General features: G+C 43.5%; 1 protein-coding gene across 1 annotated transcript in view; it reads left to right on the forward strand.

Moving 5' to 3' along the window:
- The window catches only part of cps1 (carbamoyl-phosphate synthase 1, mitochondrial), an 88,444-nt gene that overhangs the window by 8,853 nt on the left and 62,215 nt on the right, over positions 1–17,376 (forward strand). Inside the window, exons 2-18 of the mRNA XM_064944422.1 lie at positions 915–1,024; positions 1,249–1,393; positions 2,432–2,521; positions 2,988–3,044; positions 3,251–3,343; positions 3,465–3,554; positions 7,673–7,801; positions 8,189–8,295; positions 8,859–9,000; positions 9,301–9,378; positions 9,581–9,679; positions 10,223–10,318; positions 11,907–12,096; positions 13,390–13,547; positions 13,968–14,096; positions 14,337–14,481; positions 15,621–15,831. Of these exons, the coding sequence (XP_064800494.1) occupies positions 915–1,024; positions 1,249–1,393; positions 2,432–2,521; positions 2,988–3,044; positions 3,251–3,343; positions 3,465–3,554; positions 7,673–7,801; positions 8,189–8,295; positions 8,859–9,000; positions 9,301–9,378; positions 9,581–9,679; positions 10,223–10,318; positions 11,907–12,096; positions 13,390–13,547; positions 13,968–14,096; positions 14,337–14,481; positions 15,621–15,831 (2,069 nt within the window). The remainder of the gene's footprint in view (positions 1–914; positions 1,025–1,248; positions 1,394–2,431; positions 2,522–2,987; positions 3,045–3,250; positions 3,344–3,464; positions 3,555–7,672; positions 7,802–8,188; positions 8,296–8,858; positions 9,001–9,300; positions 9,379–9,580; positions 9,680–10,222; positions 10,319–11,906; positions 12,097–13,389; positions 13,548–13,967; positions 14,097–14,336; positions 14,482–15,620; positions 15,832–17,376) is intronic.

Raw genomic sequence — 17,376 nt, forward strand, 5'->3', positions numbered from 1 at the left:
AGGCAATTAAGAAGAAATTCTTATTTACAATGACGGCCTACTCTGGCCAAACCCGGAGGACGCTTGGCCAATTGTGCGCTGCTCTATGGGACTCCCAATCATGGCTGGATGTGATACAGCCTGGATTCGAACCAGGGACTGTAGTGACGCCTCTTGCACTGAGATGTGGTGACTTAGACCGCTGCGTCCGTGTGTGTGTGTGTGTTTAACTATATAACTATTAGAATGCTTAAAGGCCACAAAATGGTTTATCAGGTATGTTTTGTTTTTATGCCAAGGAAAATATTGGATATCTGTATCGGCAAAAAATGTAATATCGGTGCATCTCTAGTACTGTTAGGTACCAGTAACATAACACAATTTGGAAAGAGTCAAGGGGTCTGAATACTTTCTGAATGCACTGTGTAGCCTGGCTCAGTGGCCTTGTGATTAAAGTGCCCACCCTAAGGTTGGGAGTTTGATCTGATGCGTCTCTGCTTGAGACTCAGCATTAAAGAGATAGACGGGAGGTAAGGCCCTGCGATAAACTACAGTCCTGTCCAAGGGTGTACTTGTACATAGGCTCCTGTTACTATGAGCTGTTCCAGCTAGCACAAACTTGTGCAAGGCTGGCTACTTTTTTACTATAGCCTGACCTGGTTCTATTGAATTATTAACAAAGGGTCATTCTAATATAAAAATGTGCCACTGCCATATAATAGGTCTGTGAATGTATCATAGTAGTTTTCCCACCATGTTCTTGTATTTACTCAGTTGCCCAGTTATCAGTCCAACTCTTGGAAGTGTTCTGTACTGTGTAGGCTAACGTGAAGAGTAATATACCAACGGTTTCCAACAGGTGAGTATAATGCTATGTCTTCTTTTTCTTCATCCTTGTCTCTCTCCTGCTCTTCCTCCTTCACCTCTTCTCCCAGGCCCAGATAGCCCACCTGGTCCTGGAGGATGGTACCCGGATGAAGGGCTTCTCCTTTGGGGATGAACGATCTGCTGCTGGGGAGCTGGTCTTCAACACTGGCCTGGTGGGGTAAGAGATCAGTCTTGTCTAAATCACCATTAACAGCCAGTCATCATCATTGCTAAAGTGCATGGATCACAGTATGTTTACATTGTGGGGAGACAATTTTGTCCTAACCAGGGGACAGGTAAGCAGTTTTTCCAACTCCTATTTTCATTCTCATACCAAACATGACAACAACCAGCACAAATAGGTTACCTATGTATATCTATAATAACTACACATTTCTGAAGGTACCCAGAGGCTTTGACTGACCCCAGCTACAGAGGTCAAATCCTGACCCTGACCTACCCCATAGTGGGAAACTACGGCGTTCCGAACACTCAGGAGCTGGATGAGCTGGGCCTGAGGAGGAACATTGAGTCAGACCGTATACAGGTGGGTCTGTAATGTTATCGTGTGTGTGTGTGTGTGTGTGTGTGTGAGCATGTCTGTGTTAGTGATGTGTGGGTTGACTCATAACCCGCAGTCCCAGTGGGTATATCCGCAGGTGGATGGGTTTAGGGTCATGAAATATTGTGTGTATGAAGGGCAGGTGGGTGGCAGGCAGGTTCAATAAAGAGAAAAAAATATCATAAATGTATAATTGTGGGCCTCCCGAGTGGCGCAGCGGTCTGTGTCACAGCCGGCCATGACCAGGAGACCCATGAGGCAGCACACAATTGGCCGAACGTTATCCGGGTTTGGGGAGGGTTTGGCCGGCTGGGATGTCCTTGTCCCATCGCGCTCTAGCAACTCCTTGTGGCGGGCCGGGCACATGCATGCTGACTTCGGTTCCCAGCTGTACAGTGTTTCCTCCAACACATTGGCACGGCTGGATTCCGGGTTAAGCGAGCAGTGTGTCAAGAAGCAGTGCGGCTTTGCGAGTTTGTGTTTCAGAGGTCGCATGGCTTTCAATTTTCGCCTCTCTCGAGTCCGTACGGGAGTTGCAGCGATGGGACAAGATTGTAACTATCATTTGGATATCACAAAATTGGCAAGTCGATACATTGGTTTGGCTCGCTTCCGGGTTAAGCAAGCCGTGTGTTAAGAAGCAGCGAGGCTTAGCGAAAATGCACGCCAAATGCTTTTGGGAATTTGGGCAGAAAAGGTTAACGTTGATCCACTGAGGCAAAAAGGACAATGTCAGAGTTTAATTCAATAAGAGAAAAGCTGCGAAATGGAGAGTTGAAATTAAATAGGAGGGCCAGAATAGTATAGTTTCCCAAATAGTAATGTTTGGGAAAGATGTGGTAAAAGAGCAGTGTTATGTTATGCTATATTTTAAAGTTGACTGCTCCTTTGCTTCGCTGTTAGTCAAGTAAATATTTTAGGGTATTTAAAGTGCATATTACAAGGTCTCTTTACAGAGGAAATAAATAATAGCTTTATTAGGTTGATAACTCAAGTGTTTGGTTTGTGTTGTGATCTCTGTAGGTATCTGGACTCTTGGTGCAGGATTACAGTCATGAGTACAGTCACTGGAACTCTGTCAAGTCCCTGGGACAGTGGCTACAGGAGGAGAAGGTAGTAGAGACAGCATTACAGTCCCCAGCTGTACAGTGTTTCCTAAGGCATTGCATTGCAGTGATGAAGCGCCATTACAGCCGGGAGCACCACAATTGGCCCAGCGTTGTCTGGGTTAGGGGAGAGTTTGGGGGATTTCATTGGCTTCATCGCCTTCATCGCCTTCTAACATAGTCAACATAACATAAAAAGTCCCCAGCGTTACAGTTCTCATTAGTGGTGGGTCCGCTCTCAAAAAGGAGATTTTCTTTTTGTTAATTGAGAAATAAAATCACTTTTTTGAGTGCAGACCCACTACTAATGAATTTGATGTTTTACTTTTGGCTAATGCACCAGTTCTGATTTACAGTGGTTTTAAGAACCTTTTGAAAACATGGTACTTCGACTCATTTTCTAACAGCACAAGTCTTACTGCAATTTTAATGTTGTCAAATGGCAATTAGTATTTTCTCATATTGTTTGAAAGGTCCCTGCATTGTTTGGAGTGGATACTAGGATGCTGACCAAGATCATCAGAGACAAGGTAAGCCTTGTCAAAGCCAGAATGGCCTATAGGGCAGGAGCCTATCTCCTGTCTATGTAGCTTGAGGCAGCTTGATGTACAAGTACACTCCCTGGACAGGAAGCTAGTCTTGTTACTGCTTTACTCTTATTGTGTTTAAAGAAACGTGACCATTGAAGAAAAAAGCTGTTTTTGACAGAAAATGTGTCTCTTTATTTTGTGACCAGGGTACAGTGTTGGGGAAGATAGAGTTTGAGGGCCATCCAATAGAGATATCAGACCCTAACCAGCAGAACATTTTAGCAGAAGTCTCAACAAAGGTACGTTCTGACTGCTATACGATCAAGTTTATGCTGTTATTATGGATATGATTCTGTTGCAAAACATATTCCCCCCTGTTGATGATGATGATATCCTTTCATTGTTCTTGTATGTTTCCAGGAGACCAGAGTGTTTGGGAAAGGTAACCCCATCAAAGTGGTGGCTGTTGACTGTGGCATCAAGCACAACATCATCAGGCTGCTTGTTAAGGTGAGAAAGGGAGACTAGAGGAGAAAGTTCACCATTGATCACTGACCTCATCTCTTCTGTCCGTAGATGATACAACTTAGAATACAGTAGGGCTGTCCCAACTAAAAAAATCTTGGTTGACTGAAAGTGGTCTGTTCTTTCGACCAATAGATTGCCTGCCAGTTATGGTTTTCATATGCATATTTTCATGAAACAGTTTCATATAATTTATAATAACTTCTCTATTTCTCAATCATTGTCATATGGCTAATCAAATCGAAATGAAAATGATACAAACCTAAAATGTAACTTGTATTGCCATTGGTAACTATGTAGCCTACATAATAAAAACATTGCAGTCTGCAGGTAGAAAATATCCTGATAAAAATAAATATCCTATAAATCACATTGGCTACACATGGCCTGTCTGCAACAAACTTCAAACGTTGTATCAACTATTCTGGGCCCTCAGAGTAGGGCTAATAACAGTTGGTCTCACGGTAATTGACTATAGCCTAGTGGTTAGAGCGTTGGACTAGTAACCGGAAGGTTGCAAGTTCAAATCCCCGAGCTGACAAGGTACAAATCTGTCGTTCTGCCCCTGAACAGGCAGTTAACCCACTGTTCCTAGGCCGTCATTGAAAATAAGAATTTGTTCTTAACTGACTTGCCTAGTAAAATAAAAATAAATAAATAAATACATTATTTATTTTAGACAGGTCTAAAGAAGCATGATATGAGGAAAATGTAGTTTATTTCAGAAGAACAGAATAGCATACTATGAGTTGTCCTGCTGTGGCTATGCCAAATGGCTGTGGGCTACAATAGTTCATTTAGCAGACAACATTTGCTTAGAATTCCATGGCATTATTTTATATTATTTCATAGTATGAAGAATACAATTGAACAAAGCTGAATAAAATAGAAAGGATATTTTCTCTAAATGATTTGACAGAGTGAGCACATGTGGCTATTCTGTGTTGAGCGGTTAACAAAGAAAACAGGTACTCCTATATGATTAGAGTTATTAATGTAACATTAGTTGTTCTACAAATGTTGGGCTATATGTTTACATTTTTAATACATTGCAAGGCTGCATGATGCGATGATTTGGAAAAGGTTGCTTGAAAGGCATGAGCTCTGCTTTCTTTTTTGCGCAGGCTGTACACACTTCATTAGTCTCTCATTCACCATTTGAGAAGCACTTGATATTGCCTCAAATTGCACCCTAAAATGTTTTATTTTGCAGCCTGTGGCTGTTGTGCCCTTGGCCCGGAGTGCTGCTCGCTCCTAAGCACCTCCTACTCACATGGCTCTCCATCACGTGATGGGGTCTTTCTCACAGGCTACAAGTGAAGACAGACACATCGGGGACTCAACTGCGCGCGTCCTTATCTAATTTCGAGGTGCATATTGTGAGAACTCTCCACATTTGCTTTTCGTCAGCCAACAAGATGAGTAGGCCTAACGAACAGCGAAAGCACTAGCCTATGTCAATCTATTATCCCCCCATAGTACAGAAGTCAATCTATTCTGTGTGATAAATAAATATTCCAAACATAGTCTGGGATAGTAGTGGGATGCAATAGATCCCAAATTAATACAACCACTAGCATCAAAACACTTTTTATGCAATGTGGCTGACACAACAGATCAGAACATTTAGCTTAAGATGTTGATAAACTATTAGGCTATTTCTTCACATTATAAGCAAGCAATGCTTACATGGCATGAGCAAATAAGAGCAAATGTTTCATTAGCAGGAAAACTCCATTATGAAAAGTGACTGCAAATGCGAATACACATGTAATGCTTTTACTTTCAAGGTGCCTTTTTTATTTCGAAAATTATCTTCCTAAACTTGAAACTCACACCCTGTTTATGTATGCCAGTTAGGAGCTAAACCACTTGTAAAGTGGATTAATGTGCTTAATTTTAAGAAGTTATCAGGACACTTTTAGTTGTGATACAAACCTTATCAAAACATATCGGCCTATTGGCTAGGCTAATACATGAGGTGTGGCTCGGATGGTTGATGTCCTTGATCTTTTTGAACTTCCTGTGACATCGGGTGCTGTTGGTTTCCTTGAGGGCAGGTAGTTTGCCCCCGGTGCTGCACTGGGAACCACCCTCTGGAGAGCCCTGCGGTTGTGAGTGGTGCAGTTGCCGGACCAGGTGGTGATGCTCTCAATTGTGCATCTGTAGAAGTTTGACGGTTTTAGGGGTCAAGCCAAATTTCTTCAGCCTCCTGAGGTTGAAGAAACGATCAGCTCCTTTTGTTTAGTTGACGTTGAGTGAGAGTTTATTTTCCTGGCACCGCTCTCCCAGGGCCCTCTACCCCTCCCTGCAGGCTGTCTCGTCATTGTTGGTAGTCAGGCCTTCTACTGTTGTGTCGTCTGCAAACTTTGATGATTGAGTTGGAGGCGTACGTGAGCATGCAGTCATGGGTGAACAGGGAGTACAGGAGGGGACTGAGCACACACCCTTGTGGGGCCCCTGAGTTGAGGATCAGTGAAGTGGAGGGGTTGTTTCCTACCTCCACCACCCTGGGGGTGGCCTGTCAGGAAGTCCAGGACCCAGTTGCACAGGGCGGGGTTCAGACCCAGGGCCCCCAAGCTTAGTGATGAGCTTGGAGGGTACTATGGTATTGAATGCTGAGCTATAGTTAATGAACAGCATTCTTATGTAGGTATTCCTCTTGTCCAGATGGGATAGGGCAGTGTGCAGTGCGATGACGATTGCATCGTTTGTGTATCTATTGGGGCAGTAAGCAAATTGAAGTGTGTCTAGGGTGTCAGGTAAGGTAGAGGTAATATGATCCTTAACTAGCCTCTCAAAGCACTTCATGATGACAGAAGTGAGTGCTACGGGATGATAGTCGTTTAATTCAGTTACCTTTGCTTTCTTGGGTACAGGAACAATGATGGACATCTTCAAGCAAGTAGGCACAGCAGACTGGGATAGGATGAGACTTAATATTTGCTGGTCTACACATGCTCTGAGGACGCGGCTAGGGATGCCGTCTGGGCCGGCAGCCTTGCGAGGGTTAAGACGCTTAAATGTCTTACTCAAGTCGACCATGGAGAAGGAGCTCTCACAGTCCTTGGTAGTGGGCCGCGTTGGTGGCACTGTGCTATCCTCAAAGTGGGCGAAGAAGGTGTTCAGCTTGTCCGAAAGCAGTACGTTGGTGTCCGTGACATGGCTGGTTTTCCCTTTGTGGTCCGTGATTGTCTGTAGACCCTGCCACATACGTCTTGTGTCTGAGCCTTGAAATTGCGACTCCACTTTTTCTCTGTACTGACGTTTGCCTGTTTGATTACTACACTGTTTGTATTCGGCCATATTTCCAGCCACCTTGCCATAGTTATATGCGGGGGTTCGCGCTTTCAGTTTTGCAGGAATGCTGCCATCTATCCACGGTTTCTGGTTTGGGTAGGTTTTAATACAGAGTAGATATTGTTAATGTTGTAAATTACTTTTGTAGCTGGATACGGCAGATTTTTAATGGAATATCTACATAGGCGTAGAGGCCCATTATCAGCAACCATCACTCCATCATTTTAAAAGGCTAACCCTTTTGCAATTATGTTAGCACAGCTGAAAACAGCTCATTAAAGAAGCAATAAAACTGGCCTTCTTTAGACTAATTGAGTATCTGGAGCATCAGCATTTGTGGGTTCAATTACAGGCTCAAAATTGCCAGAAACAAATAACTTTCTTCTGAAACTCATCAGTCTGTTCTTGTTCTGAGAAAGGAAGGCTATTCTAGAGAAATGAGAAATTGCCAAGAAACTGAAGATCTCATACAATGCTGTGTACTACTCCCTTCACAGAACAGTGCAAACTGTCTCAAACCAGAATAGAAAGAGGAGTGGGAGACCCCGGTGCATAATTGAGCAAGAGGACAAGTATATTAGAGTGTCAAGTTTGAGAAACAGACAAGTCCTCAACAAGTCTCAACGTTGACTAATTGGGGTCAGCCCTAGACTACATAGTATGACCCTGTGGGTTTGAGTGTGAAATAAAGAATGAAAGATGTTATTTTAGAGAACCATAAATACTGACCCTGGGCTAGTCACTAATAGCAGCATGAATAGAATTGATGATAATAAATGTCTCTCTCTGTCTGTATGCTGTAGCGTGGTGCTGAGGTCCATCTGGTGCCCTGGAACCAGGACCTGATGAGTCTGGACTATGATGGCCTGTTCATCTCCAACGGCCCTGGGGATCCCTCTCTGGCAGGAGACCTCATACAGAACGTCCGCAAGGTAACATAACCAGCTGCCCATTGCACTATAGAGGGAAGAGAATTAGATGAAGAGAACAGTTTACAAAGGTCTTATAAAACCATTTAGGTGTGATGTGTTACCATGATAAAAGATGTTAGCATTACCAGATGGAATTTCATCGAAAACATCCTCAAGGTACCAGCTGCCCATTGGACTACAGAGCAACATTTGTGTTGTGATTGCTCAAAATACATCCGAGTCATACTTTATTAATATGTGCTTGCCACCTTTTGATTTCTTTTAAACTAATTGTTGTAAACTAGTTGGAAAGTGGTTTCATACGACTACATTATACTCATTATTGCTCTCCCTCTGGTCTATTCCCCTTCATCTTACCACCTCCCTGGCTGTGTTGTTTATCCCTAGGTTCTGGAGAGTGACCGGCCACAGCCTGTCTTTGGTATCTGTATGGGCAACCAGATCACAGCACTGGCTGCAGGGGCCCAGTCCTACAAACTGCCCATGGGTAACAGGTAAACTACACATGCATTGCAGGTAGTGCTGTTGCAGTGACCGTATTACCGACAGTCATTAGTTATGACCGCATTCAAGTTCCATGTGACCGTTGAGTCAGTGTTCTCCTCTGACTCAATGGACATGTGTTGGTCGTACCCAACGACCATCATGTCGCTAATGGCCTGATACTGAGGGCTCCATTGTCCCTATAACCCAGGGATGGGCAACTGGTGGCCTGCGGCCCCCCTTTTAAAGGCCCTCTGATCAATTCCATGACCACCGCAGGACATGTATTAGTGTCCTTCTTGCCAGCTGATTCTTTCATTAGGGTCTTGCTCTGTTGAAGTTAACCCTCTATCTTAGGGGAATTGAAGAGATATTAGAACTCTATAGGCTGGTTTCCTGGACCTAGATTAAGACTAATTCTGGACTAAAAAGCACTTTCAATGGAGATACTCTATTTAGCATTATTTTTAGTGTTGGAGTAGATTTCATCTTGGTCTGGGAAACTGGCCTTCTAAGTCTGTGGCTACTAAGATATAACTACATGTAATTTGTAATTATGTTTATTGTTCTCCAGAGGTCAGAACCAGCCTGTACTCAATGTGATGACGGGTCAGGCCTTCATCACAGCCCAGAACCATGGTTATGGCATTGACAGCACCTCTCTACCACCTGGATGGAGCCCGCTGTTTGTTAACGCCAACGACGGAACCAACGAAGTCTGCTTTGTGTTCTTAATTACTTACTTAGGGGGCCCATCACTCTTCAGGGAGCATAGGCCACTGACGACACGAAACACACTCTCTTGGGTTTTGTAATAGATACAGCATGATTGTTTTGAATGATTAGGTTCAGTTGTATTTATTTGTCTTAGCGCCGTACTCTCTTGGAAACACTGTTACCGAATGGCTGGACTACACTGGTTAAAGAAAGATGAAGTGAACTTCTACCTAAGTTTATAGCTATGTTCTTTTTACAACAAATTTAGTCGTTCAAAACTTTATCTTGTTGTGTCCCAGGGTATCATGCACGACACCAAGCCAGTCTTCACGGCTCAGTTCCACCCAGAAGCTAAAGGAGGACCTACAGACACTGAGGTAAAGCTGCTCTACAAACGGATGCAATTAAACTATTGATCACTGCAAAACACCTCTGCATCCATTATAACCCTGTTGTGCCTTGGCTTGTTAAGTACACAGGAAATACTTTTTCCTGCAGAGGATGGACAGTCCACAGTAGAATTCAGACAAAACTATCTTTTCTGTGATTCATAGTTAATTTTCACTGTCTTTTTTGCAGTTCCTATTTGATGTGTTCATATCCCTGATAAAGAATGGGAAGGAGGCCAACATTGTGTCAGTCATGCCCAAGAAGCCTGCTATCCCACCTAGGACTCCGGTAAGATACTAGCTAATGAAAGGTACAACACAGTAAAGAATGATTCTACTTCATCAAAATAGAAGCCCAAAAATCTGTATCATTTTTCATGAGCGATTCTACTTTGTGGCTCAGTTGGTAAGAGCATGGCGCTTGAAATGCCAGGATCATAGGTGAGGTACGGCTCATAATAATGGCTGGAACGGAGCAAATGGAAACCATGTATTTGATAGCATTTCACTGATTCCGTTCCACTATTACCATAAACGCATCCTCCCCAATTAAGGTGATGTACAGTATATAAACATACTAACATGTATGTACTAATACTCAGTGCTTGACCTGGACTAAAGTAGGTGCCGTTAATCATTTTGGGTGTGGGTACTGTGTGTATTTAGGTGCAGGAGTCCCACAATACTTTTGAGCTAATATTTTATAATAGGTGCAGAAACTTAAGCAGTAGAACATTTGAGGTGTCTGAACTCCGCTCCGGTGAGCTCCTGCCCAAGTCAAGCGCTGCTAATACTGTATTATTAATGTGTCTTTGTGTTTTTCTTAATGCAGGTTTCCAAGGTGCTGGTGCTGGGGTCTGGAGGTCTGTCCATTGGTCAGGCTGGGGAGTTTGACTACTCTGGATCACAGGCCGTCAAAGCCATGAAGGTGAGAGGGCCTAGGAGAGCCAGTCAGGAGAGGCTGAACCAGATCTAGGAGAGCCAGTCAGGAGAGGCTGAAACAGATCTGATCAAGCTTGTCCAAAAGTTACAGAAAAAAAATAATATTTACTTTACAACAAACAAAGAAGCAGAGGCTCACATGTGCATTTGGAAAGTATTCAGACCCCTTGACTTTTCCCAAATTTTGTTACGTTACAGCCTTATTCTGAAATTGATTAAATATTTGTTTTTCCTCATCAATCTACACCCCATAATGAAAAAGCTAAAAACAGGTTTTTAGACATTTTTGCAAATGTATTTAAAGTTTTGCAAAATTTTAAAAAGGAAATATCACATATACCCTTTAGTCAAATACCCTTTAGTCAGTACTTTGTTAAAGCACCTTTGGCAGTGATTATATCCTTGAGTCTTCTTAGGTATGAAGCTACAAGCTTGGCACACCTGTATTTGGGGAGTTTCTCCCATTCTTCCCTGCAGATCCTCTCAAGCTCTGTCAGGTTGGTTGGGGAGCGTTGCTGCACAGCTATTTTCAGGTCTCTCCAGAGATGTTCGATCGGGTTCTGGCTGGGTCGCTCAAGGACATTCAGGGACTTGTCCCGAAGCCACTCCTGCGTTGCCTTGGCTGTGTGCATAGGGTCGATGTCCTGTTGGAAGGTGAACCTTCGCCCCAGTCGAAGGTCTTGAGTGCTCTGGAGCAGGTTTTCATCAAGGATCTCTGTCCTTTGCTCCGTTCATTTTTCCCTCGATTCTGACTGGTCTTCCTGTCCCTGCCACTGAACAACCTCCCCACAGCATGATGCTGGCTCCACCATGCTTTACCATAGGGATGGTGCCAGGTTTCCTCCAGATGTGACGCTTGGCATTCAGGCCAGAGTTCAATCTTGGTTTCATCAGACCAGAGAATCTTGTTGCTCATGGTCTGAGAGTCCTTTAGATGCCTTTTGGCAAACTCCAAGTGGGCTGTCATGTGCCTTTTACTGAGGAGTGGCTTCCGTCTGGCCACTCTACAATAAAGGTCTGATTCGTGGAGTGCTACAGAGATGGTTGCCCTTCTGGAAGGTTCTCCCATCTTCACAGAGGAACTCTGGAGTTTTGTCAGAGTGACCATCGGGTTCTTGGTCACCTCCCTTACCAAGACCCTTCTCCCCCAATTGCTCTGGCTGGGCGGCCAGCTCTAGGGTCTGAATACTTATGTAAATAAGGTATTTGTTTTTTGATAGATTTACGAAAATGTCTAAAAACCTGTTTACGCTTTGTCATTATGTGGTATTGTGTAGCTTGATGAGGAAAAACATTTATTTAATCAATTTTAGAATAAGGCTGTAACTTAACAAAATATGGAAAAAGTCAAGGGGTCTGAATACTTTCCGAATGCACTGTATTTTACTTGTTTTTTAGCCTGGTTTGTTTTTGCAGTACAGCCAACTCCTATAGTCATTGTCATGATAGCCTGGTTTAAGTTTGTCATACACACATAGCAGAGAATACAATCTCCACAAATGTCTTCAGTCAAAACGTACATCAACATTTCTGTGTGTGTGTGTGTGTCTTCCCTCCTTGCGTGTGTGTTCCAGGAGGAGAACGTGAGGACGGTGCTGATGAATCCGAACATAGCATCGGTGCAGACCAACGAGGTGGGGACTAAACAGGCTGACTCTGTCTACTTCCTGCCTGTCACGCCTCAGTTCGTCACAGAGGTCATTAAGACCGAACGACCTGACGGAATCCTTCTGTCTATGGGAGGACAGACCGCTCTAAACTGTGGTGAGTTAGGGGTGTGTGTAAGTGGACCTGGACTGGAGCGCGGCGTGAGTATCCCAAAAGCTGGAGTGTTGCCCTTCTCGCCTGCTCCAATTTCACTCCAGTAGCACTCATTTCACTTCAGGAGCTCAGGGCATGATCGGCACTGCTTGCATTTGTAGGCTACTTGTGTGCTGCTATAGCCTCTTGCTTTAGCTACAGCCATGGATTTCACTAAATATTTTCATAAAGAAACTGATAAAACACACAGGTGCAAAATGAAGATGAGTTAATAAGATGAGGACCAAGAGAAAGAGCGAGTGGTGATGTAGTGTCCACAACTAAAGACACTTATTGTAAAAGCATGATGGTGTATTACGTGCACATGCTAACAGAAAGGAGCAAGGTGGGTAGCTAGCTAGCTAAGTGTGTCATTATTTATAAACAAGCAATCGGATCTCTTAAGTTTCGTTCATTTTGGTTCTATTATCTATACGATAGTCTATCATTGATTTCTGCCCAGTAGGCCTGACATATTACCTCTTTCAAGGAGCTTTCTGTTTTGATAGGGTTAGGTAAACTTTAGGTCTACCTATAGAAAACATAAATCTAAGCAACTCTTTAACGTCTGAGAGGATATTCTCCACTGCTGACCTGCTCTCCAGGCACCATCGCATGAGCCTGAAGCTTCAGACTGGCCAAACTCATGTTTCTACAAGTGAATTCAAATTCATTAAGCCTAATTAAGCCTTTGTTTCATTTTTATTTAATTCTAAATAAGTCACAGCCTATATGCGCAATTTATAAACTATAATTAATTAATACAATGAAATGTTGTTTAAATGCTGAGCGTTTAATGTTCCTGCCAGCCGAGTGTGTTGCACTCGCAAATGCTTCACAATGTAATTCTTTGTCGGCTATAGCCTTGAACTAATAGGCTAATAATGTAGCCAAAACAATTCATTTTTTTTCATTCTCCTGACTTATTTAGTGTTTTATGTGCTGTTTTAATACAACATGTAGCCTATGTGAAATGATGAGCGCTTCTCATCATAATTTGCAAGTAAATTCATTAAAAATCCTACATTTTTTTCTCTCATTTTGTCTGTCATAGTTGAAGTGTACCTATGATGAAAATTACAGGTCTCTCATCTTTTTAAGTGGGAGACCTTGCACAATTGGTGGCTAATACTTTTTTGCCCCACTGTATGTGCCTTCTATCTGACTATTACACCTACACTCTGAAGTCACATGCATTCTCCCATATGTTTGCTCACGTGTGTGCATGTTTCCCTGTGTGTCTGTGTGTATGTGTAGGAGTGGAGCTGTTCCAGAGTGGGGTACTGCAGAAGTATGGGGTGAAGGTGTTGGGGACCCCTGTAGAGTCCATTATGGCTACTGAAGACAGACAGCTGTTTGCTGACAAGCTCAACGAGATCAATGAGAAGATCGCTCCCAGCTTCGCTGTGGAGACGGTGAGGCTTCTGGACAAACACAAGCCACATCAACAACAATGTTCAGGGGTAGATCTCAAAATTATTTCCTTGCATCCACTCTCATCTCCTTGCTTCCCTTTTTGTGAAAGGGAGGTGAGGAGAGGACGGCGGAAAGGACATGAGGAAAGAAATTTGAGATTAAACCCAGGTGTAGGCATTTATAGCTGTAAGGTGCAGACCTGGGCTCAAATACTATTTGAAATATTTTGAATTAGCCTTCCCAGAGTGCCAAATGTGTAGCATTTGGAGTTCCAGGACTTGTCTATTGGTCCGGTAAACCTGTCATGCACAGCTAAAGTATTTTAAATGATTTCAAATAGTATTTGAACCCAGGTCTGGTAAGTTGCAGAACGGAGTTGAATAGTGTAGTGTGATGTAAGGATGTTGTTTGTCCTATAGGTGGCAGATGCCCTGAAGGCAGCGGATCAGATAGGCTACCCTGTCATGCTACGTTCTGCCTATTCCCTGGGCGGACTGGGCTCAGGATTGTGTGCCAACAAGGACAAGCTGGAGGAGACCGCTCAGAAGGTAGGTCAAAAGACTTGTTGAGGACACAAGACCCACTCAGTCCTCTTAGGCATGCATCTTTTTGACAAGCAGGCTAGGCCGGGCATATGAATTGCAAATCGTCTACTCAATCTACTCGGTATGTCAAAGATCAATTCAGTGTTAGCCTAATCATGAATGCTGGGTTGTGTTCAGGCAGTCACAATGAAGCAAATTGTTTAAAAAAGTTATGAACGAGAAAACGTGTGTTTGTATGACTAGGCCCTGGCGATGAGCTGTCAGATCCTTGTGGAGAAGTCTCTGATGGGTTGGAAAGAGGTGGAGTATGAAGTAGTCAGGGACATCGCTAATAACTGTGTCACTGTCTGCAACATGGAGAACTTTGACCCCCTCGGCATTCACACAGGTATTACAAGCACATGCACGCACGCACGCACACCCACACACAGACGACGAGACAGACGAGGAGGAGGTCAGTAATCTGGCAGTGTGGTTCCAGGACAAAAACCTTTCCCTCAACGTCAGCAAGACAAAGGAATTGATTGTGGACCAGAGGAAACAGGGTAGAGCACTCCCCCATCCACATCGACAAGTTCCTCGGTGTCCACATCACTAAGGATTTAACATGATCCACACACATCAACACAGTCGTGAAGGCACAACAACACCTCTTCCCCCTCAGGAGGCTGAAAAGTTTTGGCATGGGCCCTCAGATCCTCAAAGTTCTACAGCTGCGACATTGATAGCATCTTGACTGGCTGCATCATCGCTTGGTATGGCAACTGCTTGGAATCACTGGGGCAGAGTCTCTGACACCCAGGACCTCTATACCAGGTGGTGTCAGAGGAAGAACCTAAAAATTGTCATTAGACTCCAGCCACCCAAGTCATACACTGTTCTCTCTGCTACCGCACGGCAAGCGGTACTGATGCACCAAGTCTGGAACCACCAGGACCCTGAACAGCTTCTACCCCAGACCATAAGACTGCTAAATAGTTAACCAAATAGCTACCCAGACTACCTGCATTGACCCTTTTTGCACAAACTATTTTGACTCATCACATATGCTGCTGCTACTGTCATCTTTACTCATTGTGTGTTTGTTCCTTGTGTTATTATGTGTACATTTCTCTCTGCATTGTTGGGAAGGGTCCGTAAGTCAGCATTTCACTGTTAGCCTACACCTGTTGTTTACAAAGCATGTGACAAATACAATGATTTGATTTTGACAGACACATACACATTTTTTTCACTCTAAATCAAATTAAATGAAATTGTATTTGTCACATGTGTTGAATACAACAGGTGTAGATCTTACCATGAAATATTTACTTACAAGCCCTTAACCAACAATAGAGTTAATAAAATATTTACCAAATAAATAAAAGTTTAAAAAAATAAAGTAACACAAGAAAATTAAATAACCATAACAAGGCTATATACAGGGGGCAAGCGGGGGTAGAGGTTAGTCGAGGTAATTTGTAAAGTGACTATACATTGAATCTATCCTCTCATTGGTCTGTTTGTCCACTCTCCCTCCCCCAGGTGACTCTATTGTGGTGGCCCCCAGCCAGACTCTGTCCAATGAGGAGTACCACATGCTGCGTGAGACGGCCATCAAGGTAGTGCGTCACCTGGGCATCGTGGGGGAGTGTAACATCCAGTACGCCCTTCACCCTGGCTCTCTAGAGTACTGCATCATAGAGGTCAACGCTCGCCTCTCACGCAGCTCTGCCCTCGCATCCAAGGCCACCGGGTAAGACGCTTGTTCTGCCAGCCTGATCACTAAAAATACACTTTGATTTCAGACACTTGAAAAGGTCCTGGGAACATCGATATACAGGGCATTCAGGAATTATTCAGACCCATTTACTTTTTCTACATTTTGTTTTGTTACAGCTTTCTTCTAAAATTGACTCATTAATTGTTTTGCCCCTCATCAATCTACACAATACCCCATAATGACAAAGCCAAAACTTTTTAACATTTTTATAAATGTTTGAAAATGTGTGTGTGTATATATATATATATATACACACACACACACACACACACACACAGTGGGACAAAAAAGTATTTAGTCAGCCACCAATTGTGCAAGTTCTCCCACTTAAAAAGATGAGAGAGGCCTGTAATTTTCATCATAGGTAGTACAAATAAAATGAGAGAGAAAAATCCAGAAAATCACATTGTAGGATTTTTAATGATTTTTTTGTGCAAATTATGGTGGAAAATAAGTATTTGGTCAATAACAAACAAGCAAGATTTCTGGCTCTCACAGACCTGTAACTTCTTCTTTTAGAGGCTCCTCTGTCCTCTACTCGTTACCTGTATTAATGGCACCTGTTTGAACTTGTTATCAGTATAAAAGACACCTGTCCACAACCTCAAACAGTCACACTCCAAACTCCACTATGGCCAAGACCAAAGATCTGTCAAAGGACACCAGAAACAAAATTGTAGACCTGCACCAGGCTGGGAAGACTGAATCTGCAATAGGTAAGCAGCTTGGTTTGAAGAAATCAACTGTGGGAGCAATTATTAGGAAATGGAAGATATACAAGACCACTGATAATCTCCCTCAATCTGGGGCTTCACGCAAGATCTCACCCCGTGGGGTCAAAATGATCACAAGAACGGTGAGCAAAAATCCCAGAACCACACGGGGGGACCTAGTGAATGACCTGCAGAGAGCTGGGACCAAAGTAACAAAGCCTACCACCAGTAACACACTACGCCGCCAGGGACTCAAATCCTGCAGTGCCAGACGTGTCCCCCTGCTTAAGCCAGTACATGTCCAGGCCTGTCTGACGTTTGCTAGAGAGCATTTGGATGATCCAGAAGAAGATTGGGAGAATGTCATATGGTCAGATGAAACCAAAATATAACTTTTTGGTAAAAGCTCAACTCGTCGTGTTTGGAGGACAAAGAATGCTGAGTTGCATCCAAAGAACACCATACCTACTGGGAAGCATGGGGGTGGAAACATGCTTTGGGGCTGTTTTTCTGCAAAGGGAGCAGGACGACTGATCCGTGTAAAGGAAATAATGAATGGGGCCATGTATCGTGAGATTTTGAGTGAAAACCTCCTTCCATCAGCAAGGGCATTGAAGATGAAACGTGGCTGGGTCTTTCAGCATGACAATGATCCCAAACACACCGCCCGGGCAACAGAGTGGCTTCGTAAGAAGCATTTCAAGGTCCTGGAGTGGCCTTGCCAGTCTCCAGATCTCAACCCCATAGAAAATCTTTGGAGGGAGTTGAAAGTCTGTGTTGCCCAGCAACAGCCCCAAAACATCAC

The sequence above is a fragment of the Oncorhynchus masou genome, chromosome 29 (genome assembly GCF_036934945.1).
Source record: "Oncorhynchus masou masou isolate Uvic2021 chromosome 29, UVic_Omas_1.1, whole genome shotgun sequence".
Classification (NCBI taxonomy): domain Eukaryota; kingdom Metazoa; phylum Chordata; class Actinopteri; order Salmoniformes; family Salmonidae; genus Oncorhynchus; species Oncorhynchus masou.